Below are 18,002 nucleotides of genomic sequence, written 5' to 3'. Positions count from 1 at the left end.
CTCTTTTTCTAAAAAAAAAACAATCATCGGAAATAAAGGAAATGCCTGCATTCAATGAATCATTAAAATGCATGCATGTTACCTATATTCGAGCAATAAATGTGAAGACATTTCTGGCTTGTGCCCATTACATTTCCGATCTAAAAATATGGGCAAATGCAGAGATAAATCGATGAATTGCGGTAATTATTGCTAACGTGGTCGTAGAGGGCCGATAGATGTCGACGAAAATTTGTGTGGACTTGCCCTGGATTTTCCTGCAAATGGGGCCTTAATAAAGATGTCTATTTCACGCATAATCAACTATCTAACAGGCGTGTGGACATTCTAAGAGCTATAATAAAATTTCTCCATCATCTGTGAACTATTTCATTCATATTTCCTGACGTGAGTATTTAAAGAATAGACCTTCTAGATCTAGATCTAAGTAAAAATATTACAAATTTGTGTTTAGTCCCATATGTTGAATATCTTGTATAGTTGTAACTTGTTTTCAATTGTGAATGTTGGATTCGTACTGACATTTAGTTAATAATTTTAGTCACTACCGTCACCGCCAGTGCATTTTGGCCAGGGGATTTTCTGGGGATCTGTTTAGAGTAATCTGCCCGAAATTCAACATGTTCATCTTTCCTAATTTTTGTTCTAGTAAATCTTAAGTAAAATGTCATTTCAATTTCACTCACACATATTGCGAGGTTAGTATATGTGTATGTTTCAATTTGAATAAAATAAAATTGACAGTGACTTCACTTCAGTCATGTCAGAATTCAGATCAATGATTAATCATGTCAATAAATGTTTGTTGAATATTTTGTAGTATTTGTCCATCATGTCCATTTCAATGTTTGATTTCAACTTCCATGTCATAGAATCTTGAAATGTATCGCCATGTTTTGCAGCTGCAATTCGACCCCTGGCCTTCTTTCGAAATAGCGCCTCACACATTCAAGTTGCTCTGCACCGCACAAGAAATCAGTTATTTTTTGGCCAAGACATATTAATTATCATATGTGAATATACGGCAAGAGTTCCATATGCACCCCCCACTAAAACTGAAAATAAAAACATGGAGAAGGTTCAGAATAATATATCTAGCCTATTATGATGGGGGAGTGCAAATACATACCAAAATATGGCTTTATTCCGTCAAATTTCGAGCAGGATCTAGTGCGTGTAATTGTCCATAGACATCGGTTTATTTAGTCTGTAAAGGGTCTGTGAGTCAAGACTAGTTGAACTATCGGCTGATAATCGTTAAAATACCCTTTCCCTGTAAAAGATATAGCCCTACAAGTAAGTCATGTAAATAAACTAGAAGTAGAACTTCATTTCCGACATTTATACAATATTATCGATTTCATTTTTAAACAAATATTAAGAAAATGAGAAAAACATTATGAGGAGAAGGGAAAAACTTGCCGATGTTTACGTGGCCATCTTGTTCTCTTTGTGAGTAGCTAAGCTACTAGGAGAGGGCGGCAGACATCTGCCGCCCTCTTTATGGATCTCCTCATAGTATTTTCTCTTTTTTTTAATGAATAATTGTTTAAAAATGAAATCGATATTGTATAAATATCGGAAATGAAGTTCTACCCCATTTAAATGATTTAGGGCTAGATCTTTTATGGGGAAAGTAGAAATCTGGGGGCGAAAATTGCAATGTTGATCGCGGTATACGCACATGAATGGGGCACAATCTCTGGCTCCGTGGAAAGTAAGCACACATAACTGAATGATTTTTACTCTCTAGGAGCTTCCTGGCTACAACTTGCCTGGCTATGCTTACAGGGGTAACTAACTGAGGAAAAGATCCCTATAACCTTGTACATTGGATTAGTGCCTTAATCTAAAACTGGAAGTCATGAAATCTAAGCTGACAAAATTTCACTCTAAAGATCACCAACACAGCAAACCACATGTGGGACAGTATTGTTTTAGAAAAAGACACCTACATATACATGTAGTTGGAATGTAATGCCTATTTTATCAATTTCTCAGCTTCAAAATCATCTGGCACATATGTTTATTTAATACTATTCAAACCCTTTTTTTGTCTTTTCATTGGATTCTGTTCATACCCATTTGTAATTTTCACAACCTGCATGTTTCTTTGAACGTGTGGCCCTAATCTTAACAGTTGATCTATTTATTGCATCATACACTATCTTATAAGATAATTATTTTGTAAATGAAACTTTGGGGGAAGAAGCAATATTTATACATAGATCTACATCACCGTACAGCTGTACTGTACAAAAATTTTGTCCTGTGATGCATTGTGATACAAGAACCATAAGTGCATACTTGCTGATGTCTACACTTTGCCTTCTTCTGTAAGAAAAAGTAGCATTGTGCACAATGGCAATGGAATGAAAACTATATGAGACAAATTAAGTGCATCGTTTTAAATCTCTTTATCTATATATCCATCTGTCTGTAAAGCTTCTGTTTACTCTTCCAATGTACAATATTTGTCCTCCTAAACCATTTTGCATATGATGAAATTGGTTTGACAATTTTTTCTTCTTTCTATTGATAATGATTAAGTTTATTTTTAAAAGAGCTCCTAATACAGTAATTCATCATATGCCTTTAAAAGTATATTCTTCACTTTATTCTATTTGGAAAAAGAAAAAGTCACACAAGTTTGTATGAATCATTTCTGTATTTATCTTGTCTTTCTGTTAATTCCCAAAGTCAAAGTGTTGATTATTGTGTCAGATGAAGATTGATTTTACTATCTGATTAATGATGGAGACAAGCAGGTGTACACTAGGTGAACACCCTTCTCTTTCACATAGTGTATTGGTTTTGGCTCTTATACAGGACCAACATTTGCTTCCTTGCCAATGGATGGAGTTACACTTGCACTAAAATACAGCAGTGAAGTATTCTTACACGCAACCTTAAAGCATCGTGTTTTTTTGAAATTTTAGGCATCTTTAGGCATGAGCGGAACTTGAACCCACGTTAAGAAATGATCTTATCCAAAACAGGCTCTCTAAGTGACTGAGCTACTCCGCCAACAAAAAGCACTGCACTTAAATGGACATATTTGTGAAAACTCAAAGTACTTTACACAGAAAAGCATAATTTTTCAAAAGCTATCTTTGGAAAAGATTGAATGTGATGCTGTATTCACTTGTGTGAATTAAAGTAGTATTACAAGTACAACTATTCTCATGGCATGCAAAATTGTTCATTAGAGAATGTAGGCTATATTTAACTTGAGACAATGAAAAAATTAAATGATTTTTTTTTTTCATCAGGCTCACAATGGGACGGACTAGGAGCAGAACAAGGAGTAGGTCCCCTCATGGAGATAGAAGGAAAGACAGAAGCAAGGACCGGGAGAGAGGCAAGGAGAGGGATAGCAGGAGAGAAAGGGAGAAAGATCATGTTTCAAGAGGATCATCCCATAGGCAGCATTATGGCGATGACGGTAGACATGGTGGTGATCGAAAACACCATTCTTCAGGAGAGCACAGGCCATCTGAAAGGAGTGGGAATGATCATAAAAGGAATAGGGATGAAGATAGAAAGCAGGAAGGTCGAAAGGAAAAGAGTCAAGATGGTAGGGATCATGGAAGAGTTCATGAGCGAAAAAGTGAGCAAGGAAAAAATTCCTATTCAAAGAAGGCTAGTAGATCTCGCTCTCCTATAAGAAATTCTAAAGAGAGATCACGATCAAAGTCTGGTGCTGAGGCCAGTAAAAGCTTGACTCACAACTCAAATAAAGAACAAGAGCAACGTCAGAAAGAAGTTTTGTCTAGCACAAAGTTTCATTCAAGGAGGATGCGTGACAGTTCCAACTCATCGGATAGTGAAGCCAGTGATGATGAAAGGCCAAGTCTTCCGAAAGCATATGCAACGGCTTCAAATAGCGATTCTGATAGAAGTGCCATTCAAGAGGAGTCTCATTCAGACACAGACTCTTCACAATCTCCTGACAGTTCACCCTCAGAGAAAATTCCAAGAGCGTATGCAACGTATGAAAATGACAGTGATACTGTGGTTGAATTGAAGGAACAAGAAATGGCCCGGCTGGCCAAAGGCAAGCAGTATGTTGTTTCTTCATCTGATGATGATTCTCCCCGTGCGAGGTTACCTAAAGCGTATGCATCTTCTCCTGTCCTTGCCAAAAGACAGCCTGAGCCGGACACCAAAACCAAATCTTCTAAGGACTCACGACTTGAAGATAGACACAGCAGAGGTAAAGACTCTAAACAAAGTAGAGCAAGCCCCAACTTTAGTCAAAGTGAAAGGTCTCATCACCAGAGCAAGAGCAGGAAGAGTGATAGAGAGGAACGTGATAGATCATCTTATAACGATAGAGGTAGCAATAACTCTAAAAGTATGTCTAGTAGCAGGCATGACAGGGATAGGCAATCTAGAGATAGAGCCTCTGAACGCTGTAGGGATGATGGAGGCATGAAGAAAAGTCAGAGTAGAGAACATTCTTCATCCCAGCACTCTGGGGATACAAGGAGCAGAAATGACAATGCTCATCATTCTGAAACTCACAAGTCAAGATCCTTGGATAAGTCATTCAAGCAGAAAGAAGATGATAAGAGAGGTCATTCTCCCAAGCACTCTCATGACAGAAGTCGTAGTAAAGATAGGAGCAGTAAGTCACATAGGAGTCCTCACCGTGATGATGGTAGCAGACACCCATCTAAAAATGGACAGCATTCTTCAGATTCAAGACGTGAACCTAGATCCACAGGACACACTTCAGAAACATTATCCTCTAAACACTCGAGTGATAAAACCAAGAGTCATAGAGATGAATCGAGGGGTAGCACTAAGAGCAATGAAAGGATTTCAAAAGAACAGAACTCTGGTGTGAAGGATTGTAGGTCAAAAAAGGATTCACCTAAACATAAATCTAATGCAAGAAAGTACCAAAGTCCCTCCAAAAATGATGATGAATTAGATAGAAGAAAAGAAGAAAGATCAGAAAAAGGATTGGATAGAAAGAGGAAGTCTGAGAAAGAATGCAAAGAAGGAAGCAAGAACAAACCTGGGAATGGCAAGAATGAAAGAGACTCTAAAAAGTCAAAAGAAAAGAAGCCAGTGAAAACCCCTAAGAAACGGAAGGCATCATGGAGCTCAGATATGTCAGAGAGTGACATCTCATTGCATTCTACACCAGCAAAGAAACCAAAAGAAAAGAAGGATAGGATACAGACAGTGAAAACCAAGAAGACTCAAGTGAAGGAAAAGAAAAAGAAGAAGCACAAGAGAGAAAAGAGGCAAAAGGAAGTTTTGCGGAAGAAAAGCAAGGAAAAGAAAAAGAAAGATCTTGGAAAGCAGGAGGAGGGATCTAAGAAAAGGAAAACTGATAAAGAGGCTGCACCGCTGACAGGAATCCAAAAGAAGTTGCTTGAGATGGCGCAAGGTTAGAAATATTTTTTTTATTTTAAGTAATTTTGTTCCCTTTGGAGGTTTTTAGAGAATACTCCAAAGTAATTTTGATTTTTTTTCTTACAAAAAATTTCAATTAATAAAAGCATCTTTTCTCATTTGTTAGAACCAAGACAAAACTATGGTAATTTATGGTGGATTTTTAACTTCAAGTTAATATTTTCAGTCTAAGATCTTTATTTTCAAATATTTTTATTTTTTGTTTTGCAGAGCAGATATTCAAAATATGTTTTGAGGGACATTTCCAAAAGATCAAAATATATACAAACATGTTGAACACATAACCCAAACAGTAGTTGATCTAGGATATTTATTTTGAACATAATGTCAAGAAGAGAGACATACCCTGTGATATTTTGTTAATTCAAATAGAGATGACAAATTATGATCATTTTCTAAACTTGTATTAAAAAAAAAAATCAGTGTCTTAAATAAAAGAAATGATTTCAGTTTATTTGCTTGTACCCCCAAGTAAGCTGAAAATCAATATTCTTATGTTTTTTTTATTTTTTCTTTTATCTCATATACATATTGGCAGTATAGAAAATAGATTGCATGAACTGAAGATAAATGGTATATCTGGGAAATACAGCACTTTGGGAAATTTATTACATTTTTCCTTTCCCCTTTCTGACTGCAATTTAAATGCGGAGCCAAGCCATTGAGCCATTTGCCTCAGAAAACTTATGCCAGTGTCTATGGAAATCTTTAAAAAAATTGAAATTGAATTGTGTTTTAATAACATATTGAATATAGTTTACCTTTTGTAAACCACATGAGACTAGTGCCCCTTCTAGATATTCTGCTTCATGAGAGAGAAGCCTAGTCTGAATGATATATATAATGGGCACATTTTGATTGTTTTATCTCATAATAGCAGGGAAGAAAGAAGATGAAAGTTCATCAAGAAGAAGTATGATCCCGATGACCAAAGAGCAGTATGAAAAGGAACAGAGCAAAGTGTGCAGGGTGTATGATCCAGATACTGGAAGAAATAGGTATGTACCTTGGCCTTGTGACATATCACTCGAAGCTAAGGAATCATAAAGCATTTTGTAAGTTACGCATTAATACATGAATGACTGTTCTATAGGGAGTGGAGGAAGTGTATAAATATCTGGTGTTGGCAAGCTAGAATCCAATGAACGTGATTATATATTTGTGGCAAAAAGAAGCTGCTGAAAACTGCTTATCTAATAAAAGAGAGCCAATGGAGTAAATTAGAAAGTCAAAAAGGGGGCCTAAGCTTTCGATCCTAGCAGAATCTTCGTCGGAGGCAAAATGACAAACATAAAGTGGAACAACCATAATATAGACCACAAACAAGCTACAGCAACACTAGAAACAAGGAGACAAAAGGGGCATTAGTGAGTAGAGAAGACCAATCAGGTTAGTGAAGGGGATGAAAGAAAAGGAGTAGGCAGACACAAAGGGAAGTTAGTGTAAGTAAGGCCAGTAAAAGACCTCAAGCCAAGAGGGAATAAAATAATGAGGCAGGCAACATCAAACAGGATCTGGAACAAAACAGTGATAATGGGATGAAAAACAAGAGAATTAGTGAGAGGTGGGTCAAACAGGTTACAAAGAAAGGCTTAATAAACTGGTGCATAAGAGTGGGGGGAAAAAAGAAAAAGAATGGGGAACAACTGATAATGTGCAAAAGACATATAAGTATATATGATAAAGCATTAAACAAACTAAGAGAAGAAGGTAAGTGTAAATATGTATCTATAAGTGATATGTAAATAAATATATCAAAAAAAGAAATGTATATGAACAAATATATAAATACACATATGGTGTAACTGATATTGTAATCCGCTAGGTGTGACGGGAAAAAAACATAAGACTATATAGTAGGAAAAAAAAAAACAACAACAAACAAACAAACCTGTATATGTGAAAAAGAGGAAGCAAATTGCCTAAAAAGGTAAAAGCAGATATAGAAGAGAGGGGGTGTATTATGAAGAAACCATAGTATACATGTAAATAAGCAAATGAGGTAAATCTAAAAGAGGTGAGTGGAGAAAAAACAAATATATATATATATATATATAATAATTATTATATCGCCTGAATAAGGAAGGAAAAATTGGAGCTGAGCTTGTATGAGATATGGGAGGAAAGTAGAGTAAGAAACTATAATGTAACTATTCAAAAGAGCTGAGGGGAAAAATTATATGTATATATAAATTGAGAGTGGATAGGAAAGAAAAATCAGTCGTTCCCCTCTTGGATGTTCAGGCCATGAGGTTGGGTGGTGCGAAGTCGTCTCATCCAGAGCTTCTCCCTGCTAGTACGGACTGAGTCAGGACGGGTACCTAAAGATTCGATGCCCTGTAGCATCATGTCAGTGATGGAGTGGTTGGGGAGGTTAAAATGGCGGCCAACTGGAGTGTCCAGCTTTGCTGTGTTGACGGTGGATCTGTGCCCGTAGAATCGTTTCTTGAGTGTGGTCTTGGTTTCCCCTATGTATTGTACCCTACAAACTCTGCAAGTGATGAGATATACAACATTAGTGGTAGTGCATGTGATGTTGCCCTTGATTTGGTGAGACAGGCTGGTAGAGTTGCTGGTGAAAGTATCGCCCTCGTGAAGGTGTATTTCACATATGATGCACCTGTTTGTAAAGCATTTAGAGATGATTTCCTGGTGTAGAAAGCAATATACTGTATAAAAGTGACATATTGTCATCATTATGTGGCTACAATGAACACAACAGTGATGTAATGTACATGTTGTGATTGTAATTGCTTATGTGTCGCTGAATTGAAATTTGAAATAAAAATGGACAGTGAATTTAAGCCTCTTTTATGATATAAATTATCTACTAGAAACCAGCAGGCCTATATTAAACTATTCATCAAATCTATTATATGACAATTTGACTCGCAGGTTGATTCGAGGAAGTGGAGAAGTTATTGAAGAGATAGTCAGCAGAGATAGACACAAGGAAATCAACAAGGTCAGTTAAACATTCAAAGGATCAAACTGAAGGGATGTGACAATGTTTGATAATAACTTATTTCTTTTAATACTTTTTTTTTTATATGGCATTGAAACCTGATACTTTATATGGCATTGAAAATTTTCTTAAACAGTAATACTGGTATCCAGGATAAGGACTGACAGCCTTTAATGCATTAATCTCTGATGATGACTTCCAAGATTTCAAACTTTTTTCAAACCCATATCATTCCAAACGATACTGTAAAGCAGGGATTCTCAAATGGTGGTGCGCGCGCCACTTGTGGCGCACCGAGCCTTGCGGAGTGGCGCTTGGGAGCCGGTATAAAAAAAGTAAAAATAAGGAAAAATTGGGGAGAAAAAATGTATCTACCGGTAACCTGGAAATAAGGATTTGGTGATCATTTTAATACAAAGAGAAAACAAAAACTCTTTACTTGGCACTTAATTGCTAATTGATTTCCTCAAATTTTGTCCAATTCATCACTCGATAACCCCTATTATGGAGGATCGATGGTGTTCTCCTTTTTATTTATTCGATGCTGTACAAAGTTAATGTGCCACACAAGTGATTTGAAAGCCTCGTTTGTAGGATTTCTATTTCAACGGCGAGAAATTTTGCATTTCCAGAATATACGTTTTGGTTAAGAGTTAAACATCAAATAATATGATATTCAAAGAACATCCTGATCATAAAAGACTATGAATTTGGGACATAACAAGCAGAAACTTTGTTTCCGAAGCCGATTAAAATCTGAAGTTGTAAAAGTGAAATATGCTCAGATGTATATTGCCTGCCGTGATTGCCTGCATGCACTCTTGCTTAACACGAACTGAATGAATGATACTGCACTTGAGTTGTAGAGAGAGAGGGGCAGTTTTGGGCGTTAGTGCAGTGCAACGCCTAACGTTGCTGGTTCGCGTAATGGATAGTGGAGCATTACAGATTCTCAACAACAAATGTGGAGCTTCAAAAAAAGTAATTGAGAATGGCTGCTGTAAAGTACTGTAAAACTCATTATTATTGTTGTAGTCCAGTCCAGTCTTAGATAATAATTGCAACGGTCTTTGTTACTGGAAGTCAGACGCAGGGGGGGGGGGGGGGTGTTCAGTTGGCGTGTAGTCTGCAGGCCGGACCAATATCAACATTTAACAAGCAGGTCTTAAAACAAGGCTAGCACATGTTACAAGGAGCATGTGCCACTAATACTCAATTCCAGTTAGCCCCTGGTAGGCTTATTATTCAGACTTTTTTCTGTTTATAGAAAAACAACAACAAAACCATGTGACTTTGCCTCCATTCATGACATCAATACTTTAGTTTCAATTGACATTTCCTTCTTTACAAACTGTATTACAGGCAGCTACAAGGCACGATGGGATCTCATATTCCAAGAAAATAGGGATGCACAGATGATCACTACCCATCATGCCTCACACCATAAGGTATTCAACGTAATCCCATCTACTCATCAAGGCTATGTAACATACTAGTAGTAGATGCAATCAATTTTTACAATTGAATGTAACTGTAATTTTCTACCAAAATCACAGACAGTTACTATTGATTGTAAATTATATATAAATTGCATCTCTTATGTTACTTCACCCTGAAGACACAAATTGCTTAGTTTAAGAGACATCTACTTGTACAAAATAATTGTTTGTGCTCCGAAAGTTTTTATGTGAAACTGGGTTCTGGAGGCATGTTGACTCTTTTGCCGATCTATGTATGTATGCCCTGTTTCATGTCCATATGAAAAGAAACATTAGATTGTTCAACTTAAAGCTATGTTCATATTTTATACGAAGACTGAAGTTACTATCTGTTTTTAATTGAGGGTAATAAGGTTAAAGGTCAGTTGGAACAGCCAATGTTTGTATCCCAAAGAAACCTTTGCAAGTATTTAGATGAAGGTTTAAAGTAAACATTTTGTTTGAATAATGCTCCATGATATGTATTCTTTCCAGCAAGTCACTTTTTTGTATTATAGAAATGTTTCTGAATGATATTTTGATGAGTGATTGACTCACCTTTTTGCCATGTATTATATTTTCATGTACCCAAAATTCATTATTTTGTATTCCTTATGTTAACAATTAGGTCTCTAAAAATTCTTTTTTTTTTCTTCATAAGGGGAATAATAATTAAGAGGAGATGAATTTGAAAAACACTCATCATTATGTGTATTCCGTTGGAAGTCATTTGATCCCTTTTTGTCTCGCCCACCAGAGGTGAAGGCGAGACTTAGGGATCCAAATGTCGTCCGTGGTCTTTCCTCCGTCCGTCGTTTGTCCGTCACAAACCTAATGACACATTACTCCACAACCGTAAGTCGCTTTTCAACCAAACTTGGATGGTAGATGGACTTGGGGGACCTGCATGTTATGCTGCAGTCGGAGGTCAATTGGTAAGGTCAAAGGTCATTTTCAGGTCAACGTTAAAGTTAACATGCAAGACTTTCTTATGATAACTCCGCAACCGTATGTCACTTTTCAACCAAACTTAAATGGTAGATGGACTTGCGGGACCTGCATGTTATGCTGCAGTCGGAGGTAACATGGTAAGGTCAAAGGTCATTTTCAGGTCAACGTTAAAGTTTACATGCAAGACTCTCTTATGACACCTGACTCCGCAACCGGAAGTCTCTTTTCAACAAAACTTGTATAGTAGATGTACTTAGGCGACCTGCATTTTATGCTGCAGTTGGAGGTCACATGGTAAGGTCAAAGGTCATTTTCAGGTCAACATTAAAGTTTACGTGCAAGGCTTTTATGACAAGTGTTATTCCATCCCAGTCATTTCACAATGAAGTATCGATACAATTCTGTTGCGTGCCCTCGCAAATCACAATATTTCTGGTTATTTTCGTATAAAGTGGGCGAGAAACAAAATCAATTTGCCTTGTTTCAGTTGAATTTTAAATCATGTCCATTTTCAAGTGTGCCAAATTCCATTGTAGTGATAAGGATTCATATCATGTCAATTATACAGACTAGATGATAATCACATTGTAGATTATTTCTATGTCTCCTTTCCCCTATAGCAGCTGTGTTTTTTATTTTTTTATGAGTAATGTTAGGTTAAGCCTATAAAAATTAGTGATGTCAATATAGAAATGTCACAACAAATTGATAATTACTGGTTTATATTTTCATTTTGCATTCGCCTGTGTTTTTGCCATATTTATATTGTTTGCTCTTTTTATTCCGAAGCTAGTATTTTACAGTCTACATTCTGTGCTGTGAAAACTAGGGCTTTTAAAAAACAATCTTTTGTTTTGTGCATTTTTATAGAAAATTAATATGAAATACTTTTATAATACTAGATGACCTACCTGCATTGTGCTATCTAGTCTTGTTCACAGTTTTGATAATTTTATTCAAAGTTAGGATGCTGATGTGCCTTAGAATCTCAATCACACATGCAGTGGTTAATAGCAAATTATGCTTAGTGCTATTTTCAATTTTTCCATGTCAAGATAGTACAACATGTTGAAGTTAGCATTAGGTCTTTTCATTTTTTGTGGCCATTTATTTTTTCCTACTTGCCATCCAAATTTATGATATTGTTGTGGCTTACCTCAAAATTTGAAGAAAAAAAAAAAACAAAATATACTTTAGTTTGTTTTGACATTCCTTTGTATGTGACTTGATAGATTGTAATTATTAGTATATTTGTTTTTGGGTTAGTTCTAATTTTATGTTTGGCTGTGTGCTTAAGGTCTGTTTGGGATTTATGGGCCATGTCAGAAAATCTGACTGAAAAATAAATTCCCCCCTTCCAAAAGGACAGAATAATTATGCACCTTGCCATCAGTTGATGGCATATTTCATATCAAATCCAATGTCTGAATACAATAAATCTTTGTAAAATGTATCTGGATCGTAGATATAGTGTACTGTGGTACTGGGATTTTAATTTTTTTTAATGGTAATGGTAAATGGTGGTGATTCTTTACCTAATTGCTAAGAAAGCATAAATGCTTGTAAGGAAGCAACCAGAGGACCGAAGGCTTAAGGTCCTCTCCAAGGGACCTGGTAATGAGGATGAATGCCTTACCAAAGGACACTAGCGCTCCAAGTGGGAATCAAACGCGGGTCACCGGAATCTATTAGCCTGAAACTGTACATAATCTTCAATTTCTGGCTTGTGTGTATAACAAGATTTTGTAAATTTGCATGCATTATTTTTGTGAATGTCTCTGAAAATATTAAAACAAGCACAATATAATGGCTGTTAAAAGATCATATACATCATCTACTGCCATCATTTGAAAGTTTTGATGTATCTCCATCACCATCTGTCATAAATCCTTGTTCTAACCTCTCTGTAACTAAGACCAGTCTATTTCATGACATCCTGAAAGCTCTTTAATGTTTATCCTGTTTACATATACCATCTAATAATAACATGGACATTTGTAATGCATCGGTATCCATCATGAGAGGGTGCTTAGGAGACAGTAAAGAACAAAAAGGAATTGGAAACACATTAAAGAGTGGAGTTACATTTACTGGAAAGCTCGTCTAAATAATCAGAATTTTAGTGAACTTTTGAAGGTGATTAGACATGAAATACTAAGGATGTCTTGTGGAAGTTTATTACGTAGGAATGATCCAGCATAAAAATGATTGGTCCCCCATTAATTATAATATTATGGTATAGCGAGTAAAAATGTGCTAGCAGACCTTCTGCAAGATCTTCTGAAATCATTGTCCTCATCACATGATTTTCTCCTTTATATTGTATTAATTTAGTTTTCTTTCTTTCTTGCTCTTTTGAAGACTTTGTTCTTAGTTTTTACCAAAGCTTCAATAATATCAATGGTGATTAGAATATTTATTATAGGACAGCTACTTCATACATACTAGTTACACTATATTTTTCAAATTATTGTAATCATCACCGAAGAACAAATTGGCAATACATTGTGTTTGTTTGAATGCTATTCTCAACTGTATATTATACATTCAACCGTGCTGTCATCATGTAACAGAGATCCTAACATTGCTACTGTATACACTTATGGGTGCTTCTGTATGCAGGCCTCTGTATTCAGCTCCAATCTCCTTTTCCTCTTGGCCAGATCATGTCCTGGCGGGTCAGCGTCAAATTTGAACTTCACTGGTTCACATCTCCAATACTTATCCAGTCCATTCTCAAAGCTGTAGACACATGGGTGCATTAACTAATTCATTACTTAGACTATTCCAAGGTTTTCTCATTCTTATGTTAAAAGATTTCTTACGTTTCTCAGTGACTGATCTTGGGATAAACATTTTTTTTATGATGACACACAAAGTTAATAAAAAAACTAATTAACAACTTTAAGAAAAAAAGGTAAGGCTTCATTGAAGTAAGCAAGGAATGAAGCCCTATTGCCCCCCCCCCCGACAACTTATTCCAAAGTTTGACCATACACAAGATCTGATGTTAAACAATGCCTTCATAGCACTCTGTAGTCTGTGTATTTTATTTGACATAGGTTACATACTAGAAATTATCCAGCTTTTGATTTGAACATATTTTGAATGAATACAATTCAAATTTATTAGTTCAATGAAGGTGACACCCCAGTATGATTATCAAATAATATTCCAATAAAATTGTATTCTGTCAAAATGCCAACATCATATTGTTTAGTAGAGAAAGTGGCAATACCTGTCCTATCTATGTGGAATACAGAATTAGAAATTTATTTATTAGTAGTCATACTCGTAATAACCTTGGATATAAAGCAGTTAATTCACAAAACAATGGTGCATTCAGGCTGTTCAAAATTTAGTTTTTATCACTAGATCATTCAGCACACTCTTATTAGCAAACTCCAGTTGTAATGATTATGCTTTAACGGTCAACAATGCTTACTGCTGTGAGATAATGATTTATTATATGAATATGGTTAATCAGATGAATTTGAATTTGAAAAAAAATATGTATTATGGGAATTTTCCATCTTTTTTTTGCAATTGAAATGAAGGTATTTAAGGGACTCAGTTTGATAATTATGAGGGTAGCAATAAAAAAAATACTCTCCTAAACTAAATCTTTGAAGGGGAGCAGTAGGGGAGAACTACAAAAAGCTCTTGTTGGACATACTAGGGGAGTTCTTTTACCCGATTACAAAATGGATGGAGGAATGTACACCATGTTACAACCCACAACCAAGAGACAATCAGATTTATGCAATATTTATCTCAATGAACTTTTTAATATCATTCTTGAAATTTTTGTTATTGCTAACAATATACATGTAATTGTGTAATTCACTAGTTATTTCTAAAACCTTGACTGAGAATGAGGTTTTCAAGGTTGATTTTAACAGTTTGATCATTGACTGACACTCTTGTTCGGTGATCGTTGAGGCAAGCAATAAATCACTCTACCTGAAATGGGTTAAGGCGGATCCGTAGCGAGTGATCGCTCTTATTCGCCTTAAAACTGAGTCCCTGGTATTTGTGTAATTTGGACATTTTTAAAGTTTGATTGTAGGTGTTGGACCCTGTGATGTGAATAAAGTTATTAGTAAAAATTTTGTCATAGACTTTGATTTATAATCAATTATACAATTGATTTGATCATTCATGATACAGGGCCCTGTTATGATAGAGTAATTTTACGGATAGCTGACATAAAGAATACAGAATAAAAACTCCAACATTGTACAGTACTGTAATTATCACACTGCAACTGAAACTACATGTATTATCTGTAAAAATTGTAAGTATTTCTCACTATTCTGTGGTTTATGAAGGTGAAAATGAAAGCTATTTTGATTGTGCGATACAAAACATCTGTATTTAATTGAAATGAGAGCTTTATTGCTCAGTTATGATGAATGTTGACACTTTTTCAAAGCACTGTTGAATATCCAAGGAATATGATTAAATCTTTTCATACTTCACTTCTAATGTGAGTCATCGGAATTAAGTTACTTTTGTGAAATGATCACTCGACATTCATGTATGATAGAAAACAGAACCATTTGGCATGTTTGTTGAATTTTCCACTGTATTTTGTTGTATATATGTAAATATGTACATACTACCATGGACATTGGGACATTTCCAATGCTACAGATTACAATGAATTGAATATAACTTTTGTAAAAACATCATCTTTGAAATATATAGTCGGAAGGCTCATACATGTAGTACATGTATTATGGCTGACTGGTTGTTTGTGCATTTTCTTATTTACAAATTAGAGTCTGTTGCATGTCAGTACTGACAACTCTCTGACAATTATCGTATTTTACAGAGGCCAGTGATTTTCAGTCAATCAAACCCAAGGATTTCACTGAAATTGTCAGTGCTGATAAGCTTTCATGAAATTCTGCCATGCACTTCGCCTAACATAGGTACCCCTTTCGGGCTTAATCTGGATGTTAATCGCATCAAGTCTTAGCTTTATTTTAGCTGAATTTTTATTAAAATCTGATACACTGTACATTGTTCTGCTTGATAAAAGAATTTAGTCAAGTCTGCATTTGAATTGATTAGAATCGTTTACACTCATCTCGATCTCAATGTGGAAGCGTCGTGGTGTAGAGGTTCTGACTCTCGCCTTGTAATCAGAGGGTCGTGTGTTCGAATCCCACCATGGCCTAGCGTCCTATGGCAAGACGTCAATCCACAATTTGTCACTCTCCACCCAGGTGTTAAATGGGTACCTGGTACGATGCGAAAGCCTATGTAGTATGCCTAGCAATTAAGTCTTGGAACTCTTGTTGGAATGCTCCCCAGGGAGTGGAGAAGGTGCATACATTGTATGCGGGCATGCAAGGATCCGTTGACCGGGGTAATAATATATCTGTAAAGCGCTTAGAGACGTCGTTCCAATGTGTTAAGCGCTATATAGTGCATCCCACAAAAAACGAAACCGAGATTTATCGATGATTTATCATAACTTAATCACAAATACAATAGACAAATGACATACCATTGTAAAGCTTAGAATCTCCTCTTTCATCTGAAATTACTTAGATTATTTATCATTCACGCATGAGTGAGCAAAAACAATTTGAAGAGGGGATACCAAAAAGTCATTTGGCGGGCTGTATCTGGGTTTCAAAAGGAAAACCACATGCCTAAAAAGTTCAATATCTGCTCTTTAATTTGATACCTCGATTACAGAAAATGGTCAAGAAATAACAAAGTTCTGGTTATTTGAAATAAGGCTTGAATTTCAATAATTTCATAAAATGAAGAGGTTTTACAGGCTAGCGTTCAAACTCACTCCACACTCCGTTTTGCTGACGATCAGCCATGCATTAAGTCTTTTGTTAACCATGCGATAGCTTCTGTGGGAAACCGGTGAAAACACGTTTATTTAATGAAATTATGGAAATACAAGCATTGTTTCGAGAGAACATAACTTTTTTACTTCTTGACCATTTTTTGTGATTAAGGTATCAAATAAAAGAGCAGATATTTAACTTTTTAGGCATGTGATTTTCTTTTTGAAATTCAGATACCCCCCGCCAAATGAGTTTTTGGTAGTTATGATAAATCGTCGTTTGATCTCGGTTTAGTTTTTTCTGGGACGCACTGTATAAATGTGGAATATTATTATTTAATTTGCAGTGGTATCTTGTTTTTTTCTTCTATTTTGCCAACTTTAAGTAAACTTGCAATTATGTACTGTACTAGTATATAGGCAATAGGATGAATTGTTATAGAAAAAGGCATTACGGTGTTTTCCGTATAACATTTTTATTCTCCATTTATCTCATCTTGGGATCTTAGAGTGCACGGATTTGTGGTACTGACATTTTGGACAGCAGTTGCCATTGCCATTTGGGAAAGAAACGTTTGGTATGTAGATATAAATCAACCTGTTGCCACTGCTTAGGTATGAATACACCAGCATTTTCATGTTAACACAAATAAGAATCAATGGAAGAGAATAGTTCTTGAGTCATTACCATCCCCCTCCTCACCCCCCCCCCCCCACAGTAAATTGCAGCATGAGAATACAAATCAGTCTAAACTCTTCAAATATTCTCTTCCCAAATTTTTACCCTCTAGAATCATAATTAATGTTGTAAATTATGAAGGGATTTGTAAGACCACATAATACAACTCTAATCAGGTTTTCAGCCAAGTACCTCTCTATGTACATGTATGAAATTCAAATTTTCATATCATTGTATTGATAATTGTATCATGTTCTGATGAATAAAAGTTAAAAAGTTGTCATTATTTATGATAGTATTTATTTTGTTGTTTTGTTCCTTCTCCCTCTCTGCTTCAGCTAGCCTCTAAAATTGTCATGCCTTTCTCTCTTTCTTCCTATCCCACCCCCTTTCGTAATAGGGATACCCTTAGCGTCTTGCCTTTTCTTTTCTAATCTTTGTCCTTTCTCGCTTTATCTCATCTCACTTTATTTGCTTCTCTTATCTCTCTCTTTTCTCATAACTCCTTTTCTTTTCTAGACATCATTTTTCCTTGTTTGTTTTCTTTTTCTATTATTTTCTCTTATTTTATCTCTACTTAGTATATCAATGCAGAGGTTAATTTCAGGGGTTTATAATAAACTCTCTGAAATCTCAAAGAAAAAAAATCATGAAAATGTTTGAAACACAAACAAGTGGACAATA

General features: G+C 35.6%; 1 protein-coding gene across 2 annotated transcripts; it reads left to right on the top strand.

The window, feature by feature from the left end:
* Positions 1–213: 213 nt before the first annotated feature.
* Positions 214–14,326, top strand: LOC129254855 (dentin sialophosphoprotein-like). 2 transcript variants are annotated; one of them, XM_054893391.2, is made up of 5 exons: positions 214–387; positions 3,273–5,404; positions 6,308–6,428; positions 8,326–8,395; positions 9,758–14,326. In XM_054893391.2, exons 2-5 carry the CDS (start codon positions 3,280–3,282, stop codon positions 9,812–9,814), a joined length of 2,373 nt encoding a protein of 790 aa, XP_054749366.2. In that variant the 5' UTR covers positions 214–387; positions 3,273–3,279; the 3' UTR covers positions 9,815–14,326. The 2 variants fall into 2 exon arrangements, with proteins under 2 accessions (XP_054749366.2, XP_054749367.2); XM_054893392.2 differs by having other exon boundaries at positions 6,311–6,428; positions 9,758–13,705.
* The last annotated feature ends 3,676 nt before the right edge of the window (positions 14,327–18,002 follow it).

This window comes from Lytechinus pictus, chromosome 2 (genome assembly GCF_037042905.1).
Source record: "Lytechinus pictus isolate F3 Inbred chromosome 2, Lp3.0, whole genome shotgun sequence".
NCBI classification, from domain to species: Eukaryota; Metazoa; Echinodermata; class Echinoidea; order Temnopleuroida; family Toxopneustidae; genus Lytechinus; species Lytechinus pictus.
Note: the sequence above shows the minus strand (reverse complement) of the source record. Positions and strands in the feature narration are given on the sequence as shown.